The sequence below is a fragment of the Hyaena hyaena genome, unplaced genomic scaffold, assembly GCF_003009895.1.
Source record: "Hyaena hyaena isolate Hyena2069 unplaced genomic scaffold, ASM300989v1 scaffold_29, whole genome shotgun sequence".
NCBI classification, from domain to species: Eukaryota; Metazoa; Chordata; class Mammalia; order Carnivora; family Hyaenidae; genus Hyaena; species Hyaena hyaena.
Genome location: NW_024080661.1, coordinates 378,477 through 389,049, shown reverse-complemented (window position 1 = coordinate 389,049; position 10,573 = coordinate 378,477). Strand labels below are relative to the sequence as shown.

The 10,573-nt window shown below is 45.2% G+C and overlaps 1 protein-coding gene across 2 annotated transcripts in view; it reads left to right on the top strand.

Annotated features, from left to right (window-relative positions):
• Positions 1 to 10,260, top strand: part of WIPF2 (WAS/WASL interacting protein family member 2) — a 51,772-nt gene extending 41,512 nt beyond the window's left edge. For both annotated transcript variants that reach the window (XM_039227804.1, XM_039227805.1), the window contains exons 6-8: positions 3,489 to 3,698; positions 5,028 to 5,129; positions 5,376 to 10,260. In XM_039227804.1, the coding sequence (XP_039083735.1) occupies positions 3,489 to 3,698; positions 5,028 to 5,129; positions 5,376 to 5,416 (353 nt within the window). In that variant the 3' untranslated portion in view covers positions 5,417 to 10,260. The remainder of the gene's footprint in view (positions 1 to 3,488; positions 3,699 to 5,027; positions 5,130 to 5,375) is intronic.
• The last annotated feature ends 313 nt before the right edge of the window (positions 10,261 to 10,573 follow it).

Genomic DNA, 10,573 nt, shown 5'->3' with positions numbered 1-10,573 from the left:
AAAAAAAAAAAAAAAGAAAGAAAAAGCATGGAGTCTTTTGTCTTTCCAGGGTGCTCAGAGAACAAAAATTCCCATGTCTTGGTCCATAGAGTTTCTGAATTTTTCCTTTGCAGAGTAAAACACTATTTTTAAGGGATTTTTTTCTTTTAAGAATCAATCTTCTCATGCTTTCCTCAAAATTCGGTTTACGTTGGTCTACAAACGGTGACCTCCCACCCCAGCGTTTCTTTTACAAACTACTTCTTTCTTAGGGTCCTTGGGTCCCAGCTCTGTTTCTTGAAACAATCTTAAAACTGGATGTGACAAAGAGCCCAGAAACTTACTGGAGATGGCAAAACCTGGTTGGGATGACTGTCCCTGAGGGAGGGTGCCGAAAGAGCAACAGGTTACTCCTGGTCCTGTGCTGCTTGGCCAGTCTGGGGTGGCTGTAATCACTGCCGTCTGCCCTGTGTCTAGCTGGTGTCCTTTTGCGTCTGGCTGATGCTGCCTGTCTTCCACTCCCTGCCACTGCCCTCCAATACATATAGACTCTTGGGGCCCTGAGAAATCTGGGTTTTAGAGAAATATTTTGAGGGTGACCTGAAAGAGCTTTGGTTTGGGCAGATTTGGAATGCAAATAAGGTGCAGAGATCTGGTGGGTGTTGTTAAGGAGATTTCTCTTTAATTATTGTCTGTAATAGCCCCTGTCCATACTTAAACCTTGAAAAGAGTGAGGGAGACATTCAGAGTGTATCTGAAGTGAAAACCAACGTTTACTGGGCCTACAGTGCTGGACCCTTTGTCTACGTACGTCATCCCATTACTGTTTTATGCTTAACTGTGGTCACCACAGAAATTCTGACAGTAATTCAGGAGGAATAAGAAGGTACACTCTTGGGGCACCCGGCTGGCTCAGTCAGCAGAGCATGCAACTCTTGATCTAAGGGTCATGAGTTCAAGCTCCACATTGGGCATATAGTTTACTTAAAAAGGCGGGGGGGGGGGGCGGTGAAGAAGATAACACTCTTTTTCACTAAACCAGTGTTGTCTGTTAAACTGAGTTGTCTCTCCATGTATTATTTAGGTAACAGCTATTTATTGGATATGGCATTGGTGCCAGAAGACACATTTCCATCTCAGTGGGTTACAAATTTTGGAGGGAGATAAAATATACAGTACTTGGCGGTAGTTATGAAAAGCACACTGGGCCCAGTGGAAGGGGCAGATGTGTGCTAAGTCTGTTAGATCTATGGCCTCAGACAACCTAAGTCCCAGTTTCCTCATTTGTGAAATGGGGATAATACCACCTAATTTAAAGGAATAACTGAAGAGGTGTTTTTTCTTTAATTAACAAAAACTTTTTTTTTTAATGTTTTCATTTATTTCTGAGAGAGAGAGACACACAGCGTGAGCACGGGAGGGTCAGAGAGAGAGAGGGAGGTACAGAATCTGAAGCAGTCTCCAGGCTCTGAGCTAGCTGTCAGCACAGAGCCTGACGCGGTGCTCTAACCCACGAACCGTGAGATCATGACCTGAGCCGAAGTTGGGCGCTTAACCGACTGAGCCACCCAGGCGCCCCTGAAGAGTTTTTAAAGATTTAATGCATATAAAGTACTCAGGACAGTGCCTGGAATATAATGGAAACCAAATAAGTGCCTCCTGCTATTTTTGTTAGTTAATGAAAAGAATAGATAACATAAACCCCTTAGAGCCTATTCCAGTGATGTTGCCATGTTATTTAGACGTGTTTTTTATGTTCTACTTTGTGGCACATTTTTGTCTTTTAAGAATGAATTTGATTTTTTTTTTTAATTTTTTTTTTTTAATGTTTTTTTATTTCTGAGAGAGAGAGAGAGACAGCGTGAGCGGGGGGCGGGGTTCAGAGAGAGAGGGAGACACAGAATCTGAAACAGGCTCCAGGCTCTGAGCTTGCTGTCAGCATAGAGCCTGACGCGGTGCTCTAACCCACGAACCGTGAGATCATGACCTAAGCTAAAGTCGGACGCTTAACCCACTAAGCCACCCACGTGCCCCAGAATGAATTTGATTTTTGAAAAGATGTAGGTATGAATATTTTCGTCAGTGGTGGTACAACCTCATAAGTGAGATGTGAACATCGTATAATATTTATGGATCTCTCTGATTAGAAACTGGATACGGAGGCAGTTCCCAAAGAGGCGTTCCCAATTTTTTGAGCAATGAGACTGTCTATCACTGGAGATATGTAACTTCTGCAGATGAACCTACTAAACATATTTTGAGAGTCACTCATTTTAGTCTGTACTACTAAGTGCTAGCTTGGGAGAACAAAGAAGGAGGGGATTAGAATTGAGTGCATTGATTTGGGAAAGCCTGTAGAAGAATAGGGCTTGAGTTGAACCTTAAAGGAGAGAGGTAGGGTTTGGTAGTAAGAGAAGAGGGATGGCATTTACGAGTCTTTGGGCCAGTCACAAGAACAAACCGTATGTGGTTTGGTTTAGTCAGCAAATGTTGATTGCCTGCCTAACTGTGTGCTGTACATTTGGCTGAGTTTGGGAACTCAGATGAATTGACACTGCTCTGACACTGCCCTGTGGAAGAGGCACATAAAATGAACAACTATAATACAGTATACTGGTGTAGTAGATACAGAGGCGACAGTGTGAGCGTGGAGGAGGTATCCCCAACCCAGCTGTACGAATCAAGCAAGGAAGAGGAGATGGTGAGATCAGGCTGCCTGCCGTAGTAAGTTACTGTGTAAGAAAGGAAGACGAGGGGTGCCTGGGTGGCTCAGTCGGTTAAGCGTCCGACTTCGGCTCAGGTCGTGATCTCATGGTTCGTAGGTTTGAGCCCCGTGTCAGGCTCTGTGCTGACTGCCAGCTCAGAGCCTGGATCCTGTTTCAGATTCTGTATCTCCCTCTCTCTTTGACCCTCCCCTGCTCATGCTGTGTGTGTGTCTCTCAGAAATAAATAAAGCATTAAAAAAAGAAAGAAAGGAAGACGATGGGATGAGACCCAGCTGGGGTTGAAGCTAAGGATTTGAAACTTCATGATATAGGAAATGCAAAGCCTTTGGAAAAGTTTGAGCAAGTATTTGGGGAGATTAGTGAGTTTGTAAGCAGACTGGATTGGCATGATAAGAGATGAGAAGCAAGGAGGACATTTGGGAAACTTTTTGCAGTAGGACAGGCTAAATATGAGAAAGCCTTGAATTAGAATTGTGGAGGAAGGCATGGAAAGGCAGGGAAAAGAACAGGAATAGGCAGAGTTCTTGGCTGACTCGTCACAGGAAATGAAAAAGGTCACACATTCATTCTGAACTTTGGGGTCTGATAGAATGTTGCTGCTGTTAAATAGGGGTGAGAGGAGGGTAAGTATGATACTTGACCTGCTGCCCCGGGGACTCACAGAGCCGGGCTCTTTGGGAACGCACCAAGGCGCTTAGCATGTGTCTCTTAACCCCTCCCTCCCTCCCCCCCACTCCTTACCATCTCTGCCTCGCAGCCTAATTGCTTTGGATTTCATTGCAGCTCCTCCACCCCCGCCACCCATGATCCGAAATGGTGCCAGGGATGCTCCCCCTCCCCCACCACCATACCGAATGCATGGGTCAGAACCCCTGAGCCGAGGAAAGCCCCCACCTCCTCCCTCAAGGACGCCAGCTGGGCCACCCCCTCCTCCTCCACCACCCCTGAGGAACGGCCACAGAGATTCTATTACCACTGTCCGATCTTTCTTGGGTGAGTAGCGAGCTGTTTTAGTCTCACAGTTCCTGTGGTGACTTCACTAATTCCAGTGGCCAGTCTAGAATGGGAATGGTCACTGGGTACCCTTTGATCACAGCAGTTCCTCTCCTAATTTCCCCTCAGACTTCTGGGCCCCTTCCAATGACATGCTTTCCTTTTTACAAATTCCAGGCATGATCGCTTTGGAAGAGATTGAAGTAAAATCAGTAGGTGTTGTGTTAACTCCAGAGCCACTCTCTTGCTCCTCAAGGATCATTTGTGATTAACTTTTAGGTCAGAGACTTTATCCTCTTCAGGATTATTCAGACAGGAATTATGTATCTTCCTAGGAAGAAGAGGGCCTTTCTAGACCTTTAGAAGACAAACAAAACATACAACTGTACACAACATTAATCTAATAATACAAAGCCACTACCTAGCTGTGTTACTTTGAGGAAGTCACTTCATTTCTCTGGGCCCCATTTCCCTCATCTGTGAAATGAGGAGGTTGAGATCAGGAGTGTATCATATTTAACTTTTTCAAGGTTATAAATGAATCTTAGGCCCCACTTAAGAGATTCTAATTCATTAGGTTTAGAGTGGAGCCCCAAGCAAAGGTTGTCCACAGGTTTTATCAGACCCTCTGTTGAGGACCCCTGGAAAGATCTGTACAGTCCCATTCAACCCTAACACTAGATTCTTTAATGGTTGACCCTTCACTCCTGCTCTAGTCTGTTCCTAATAGGCGGACCAGAGTTTTTGGAATGTGATTGAGTAATGCCCATAGAGCCTTCTTGTAGAGGGGCCATGGAAGGTGGGAGTGGAGGCTGTGAGAGGGCTCTCCCAACTGTGTTGTAGAGTTTAAATGAGGGTAATTTGGACCAGAGGGAATTATCTGGTCAGATCTCTCACTAGCTGGTGACAAAAATTCCCATTTTAGGTTAAACTGTAGCAATCTGTGGATTCAGTTCAGTTGGTTTCCCATGGTGACAGTCTCTAAGATGACTGTGTTACTGAAACAGAACTATATTTCTTTCTCTTCCCATGTAAACAGCTGGGCTCCTTTCGTGTTAACTGTCTGGTTTTTGGTGGAAAGATTTGAAGAACCAATTCAAAGATTCATTTCTTAATGAAAAGAGCCTTTAGGCACAGCCTCTGTGCATACGAGGTGCCTAGAAAGATGCCTCTTGCTGGCCTCCGGAAGCCTGGTTCAGTGGGCCAGGCAGCCCCCTCATGGTCCATCAGAATGCATGGGAACTTAGCAAGGGGAGGGTCAGAAGTGGTACAGAGTATGTGGGAGCACAAGGAAGGGTAATAGGAATTAATTTTCTGTTCTTTTCCCAGATGATTTTGAGTCAAAGTATTCTTTCCATCCAGTAGAAGACTTTCCTGCTCCAGAAGAATATAAACACTTTCAGAGAATATATCCCAGCAAAACAAACCGAGGTGAGAAGAGCAGCCGTGAAAGTTTTTCCATAATTCCATAGAATGTAGAATTGGCGTGTTTTTCTTAGGTTAAAATTTGCTTCCCCTCATCAGCATTTTCTTAAGAAAACAAAGAGACAACAAAAGCAGTCCTTGAATTTTAAAGGTCAGCTTAAAGAGTTTTCTCTCTTATTTCAGGAATGTTTGGGTTATTCAGGGTCTGGTGGTTAACCTTCTATATGTGGTTTTCATTTTTATATTTTTCAGCTGCCCGTGGAGCCCCACCTCTGCCGCCCATTCTCAGGTGAAGCCTGGCTTGGTCCTGTTCCTCAGGAAAAGGATGGACCCTCTCCTCTGCTCAGATGGTCCCTTCCATTCCCCTGAAACCTGCATGAGAGCTCCTGACGTGTTTCTCCGGTGCATCCCACCTCTAGACACCAAGCGTCCTCCCCACTCACCTCCATCTATGCATCTCGTCTCTAGACTTGGTGATTGGACTCTTTATACTGACAGCGGGGTCTCAGACCCTGTCTCCGTCCCTCCTCTTGCAAGCCCTGCTAGCCAGATGAGGAATAAGCTCCCATGTCTCCTGCTTTCCTCTTGGGGAAAGGTGCCTTGTTGTGATGAATGAACTCATTGTTGGGGCAGGGTGGAGAATGGTACTCCTACTGTCTCCTACCCACTGTGGGGGAAGCTTGGCGAGTATATTCTATTTCATCATTTAGGAGGCTGGCATGGCCAGGACTTCTAGGGGGAGGTGGGCATTTTTAGTGAAATGGGAAAGGGATTTGCAGAGAAGTGATCTGTTTTAAAGGTCATGTTTGAAGAAAGGGCAAAGGAATGGTTCTCCTTTCTTTTTAGGGGTATTTTGGTTTTGCTTTCACCCCACCCCATGCCACCACCCCAGGGAGAAGTTGGATATTACAAATACTAAATACTAATCAGTTGAACTAAACATCTAATAAAAAGAGAGGGTGAAATAAACTGGGGATCCTTTTAGAGCTAGTCAGTTTCTGTGCAGCAAAGGGACCAGGTGTCATTTGCGTCCTCTGGGACTCCTTGCCCATTTGCCCATTTCCCTCAGGGTGCTGAGGCTGCGAGATATTTTTGCTCTCTGCACCGCCCACTCCCTCAAGAGAAAAGTCACATTATTTCATTCAGCACAGATTCACAAATTCCAAAAACCTGCAGTAGGAGATGGGAAGATACAGGCCTTGGCCTTGACACCACTTCAGTCTTTTCTGATTGGCCCTTTCAGTCCTGCTCAGAAACTTCAGCCCCTCATGGGTGCTCTAGGATGACAAGGGAAGGGTGAAGCACCTCATAGAAGGGATCAGCTCTGTGGGCTTCGAAGGACTTTAAGGCCTGCTTATTCCAACGTTCACAGCCCATCTGGCTGAGCAGGTTCTTTCTGTTCCCTTTCTCCACCACCCTTGCCTTCCCCAGGCTGCAGGGTTGTTCAGCCAAATAGAGAAGGGAGAGGAAGTCTATAGGAATAGTCAAAGATTCCTCTGTTCCAAGAAGCACAAAGTCTTTGGTGAAGTGTGCTTCAGTCCAGTTGATCTTCCCTGGCTGCCAGCAATATGTTTCTTTGTCTTCCAGGTCCTAGTTAAAGGGCAGAGAGGAAATGGGCCCCCATCTGGGTCGGAATTGAGCTCGGATGGTGCAACAGGGACTTCCCCATTCTCCAACAGCAGGATGGGGCTCCTGGGTTCCATACATGGGATGGTTGGTTTGCTACAGCTCTTGCCAAGTGCAAAGACTGCTCAAAGCTTGCAGTGAGAGCAGGGGAGCCAGGGGTGTTTCTTGAAATGGATGGAGAGAGTCGATTAAAAATTCTCACCAGGTACATCAACAGGTTTAAACTGCCTTAGGGACCTCTCCAATCTGTTGGATCACAGACTAAGGATCTGTGCATGGTGCCCAGTGAAACCCAAGTCTTCCCAGTGCTAGATGGGAGAGCCCTCAACTTCGATTATTTGTATGGGGTCTGCTGTCCTTTGCCATCCCCTGGGCTACATTGTCTCTTGGGACACACCATGGTGAGGTCTGTCGCCAGACCTTTTCTAATCATTCTCTTTATCGTTTTTATTTTCAAATTTGTTAGCAGTTATCTCCCAGCAGTATCCCCAGCACCCTAAAGCCAGGAGAGCTGAGAACGGGGCACTAGTGGAGGGAAAAAGAGAGAGTTCCAAGAGTTAGTCCTGCAGCAGAGTTCCAGGGAGATGCTAACCAGTTACTGAACTTGGACTGTGAAGTCTTCCCATTTGTTTTTGAAATGGGAGTTGATGCCTTTTGTACAATGTTATCAAAGTATATCCTTTTTTTTTTTTTCCCCTCCTTTACTCAAACGTAGAGCATCAGAGTAAGTATCACAAGTGAAAGCCAAACCCCAGCTTTTCTTTGGGGCTGATAATCTTCCTCCTCTGTGACCTGCTGTCCCTCATATTCCCCAGCATTTGGGCTCTGTCACATGGGTATTGATTGTATTCTCATTTTCTTGGCCTCATGACAAAAGGCCTGGGCCTAGAGCTAATCAGAGGGATTTTCTTCTTGAGAGCATGTTGATGGCACAGTACCTACTTAAATGTCTTTGCCTTATACGTTATTTGGTCCCTCTGTTAATAACAGATTTATTGTCATGTATATTTACTATTGAAGAATGGGAATGTGATCCTCATAGTTATTGATCTATTTTGTATGTTGTAAAAAGCCTGTAATATAGATTTAAGGTGGGCTGGCCGCAAGAGCACTAAAACTTCTCACCTTTTAAACTGCTCTTTTTATCTGCTTGTGGGAATGTTGTCTCTTCAGTGGAAGATTGGGTGGTCTCATGTTGAGACTGTTGCCCAGTCCCATTAACCCCCTTATTCCCTCCCAGAAGGAAGAGACATTGCCCAGCTAAGCATCAGGAAGCTGTGTTAAAAGCCCTTGTGTGGGTTTGGGTTTATGATGTTTTTCTCTAGTGGGGAAAAACTTAATTGTTTCTTTCCACCCTTTCTGGAAAGCAGAGCAGTGGCTTCCAAGTTTTTAAATGAGCTAGATGCCCCTCTTCCCTCTTTTTTGGTTGCCAAACCTGGATCAAATGACTTTGATATTCCAGGTGTGGTTTTTTCTGTTGTGGGGATTTCCTCCAGCTGCAGAGCCCCATCTTCCTTACAGCCTGGGCTCCCAGAGTAAGGGCACTTAGGGCTACCCCACCCGATGGGTGTGAGGCTGCTGTCTCCAGAAATGCATCCCAGCACTCTCAACTGACAAACGCAAGGAGACTAGCCACTGGCTGTTGCACTGGGGCATCCCTTCCCCCTCACAGCTTCCCAACTTGAAGCCCAGATTTACCTCCAGGGAGAGGTGAGAAAAAATTGTAAATAGACTTGCTACAGAGCAACTCAGGGTTGGGGTGTGTTTTAATTCTCCTGATCACTTGAAATAATCTGTAGGCTGAGTGCTTATGGGAGTGGGGGAGAAATGTGACTCCAGGGTCCTTACCTTCTGCAAAGCTTTGGGGGTGGAGTACAGGGCATCTGAGGCCCTTTGATGGCACTACACTGAGCTGTCTGTCCTTCTGGAAACCCAGCCTACAATCAAACCACGAATCCGATTCACATTCCAGTTGTAGCCTGCCTTTCCCTACTGAATCTCAGTCCCTGGCCATGTGGTCAAGGTGGCTTTCTGTAAGCCACCCTGATTTAGGGAATGGAAGGTGTTACAAGTCTACCTTCAAGACTCATCTCTTAAAAGCAAAATATAACAAAACTACAGCCACCTTCAAAACACATACAAAAAGAAGGATAACTAACTGAAGGAAGGATTTGGTTCCATTCAACTCCACGGTCATTGTGCCTTTACTTGTGTTAGATTTCTCTGCTTTCTTCCTCTCTCTCTTTGAAGCAATTAAAATCTTCCTTGATAACTGCTGTTTCCTTCTTTCCACTCTGGTTTCTAACAGCTTAGTGGGTTTCCTCTCTAATTGTCTTAAATCATTCCACTGGTGGCAGAGGGGCCAAGTCTTCTTTTCTCATGTCTAACCTTTGTTCTTTCCCACGGTGACCAGCGTGAAAGTCATAGTCAACACTGAATAAAAGACTGGAGTGACGTGTGAAGAATGTGTGTGTGTGTGTGTGTGTGTGTGTTCATCTTTGTGTGTGGATGTTTTCTTTTTAAAAAATAATTTATTGTATGATTTATTTTGGAGTTCTGTTCCAATCACAGTGCTCCCTCGCCCAGTTGGCAGTGATTTTGCCCCCTCCCGCCCCCCTCAATGTATACTCTGGTCTCAGGCTGGATTCTTTGGTACGTTTTTTTTCTTCTGGATGCCATGCAGTTTAATTAAACCTTGCTTAAAAACAAAAACAGAAACCTGAAAACTGTGTACTCTTGTCTGGAACACTGCCTCAAGTGGTGGCATAGAGAGGGGAGAAAATCTGTTGCCTCCGGTGAGTGTAGTGGTTGACTAGGACCTCTGAGAAGGTAGATGCACTGAGTTGGGTGGAAGCATCTGGTAGCTTCCCAGGCATTTTTTCTCCTCCCCTCCTGCTGTGTTTTGACTACCACAGTTCCTTAGCCATGCTCACCTGGGTGACTGATAGATTTGGTCGTCTGTGTTTGCCACCTACCTGATTTCAGGGGACCCAGGGGACGCTCTGGCTTTGCCCTCTCCTTCCATCTCTTAGGATTCTTTCTACCTGTGTTGCATGGGGGTCTCACACTGAGTGATGTACGGAAGAAAAGGTGGGGGCAGAGCAAACAGACTGTGCGTGTCTATTTTTATTGGCTTTTTTTTTTCCTTCCCCACTTCTTACATTGATATCTTATCTGGCTTTCTTGAACTTTGACTTGGGGTATAAAAACTGAACCAGACAGTCTCTGCTTACTGTGGTCAACTGACATAATCACCACCAAGACTTAATGAGCTTACCTTGCACTTTTCATCACTAGCTAGGAAAGGTCTTGAGATTATTTCCTATACTGATTCATAATGGGTGTGTGTATGAATCATTTTCACATAATTTAGATATAAAAACCTATGAGAGGGAGGCGGGAAAGGCCTCCTTTCATTTTCATCCATACTTAACAGATTGGCTGAATCCCTGATTATTTGACCCATCATTGTTATTAATATGATTAATAAACTACCTATTTATTGATTTAATTGTTCCTCCTGTGACTTTAAATAGCCCTCAAATGGAGCTTGTGTGAATGACCCTCAACTTCACTTCCTAACTCTGTAAGGTTTTCTCTGTTCTATTGGGATGGTATTGCTAGTCTGTGTGTGTGTGTGCGTGCGCGCACGGGCGCATGCACGAGCTCAAGCAAAAGCAAGGATGTTGGATGGGTCCTTCCAGTGTGATTTGATTCCTTCCCTCATGCTACTGTGTCAGTTCAGCAGGGAATAAGGACTCTAGTGTGTCAACTCTCATTATTACTGAGACACAGCTGCTTACTGTGAATGTGCCTGTTTAAGC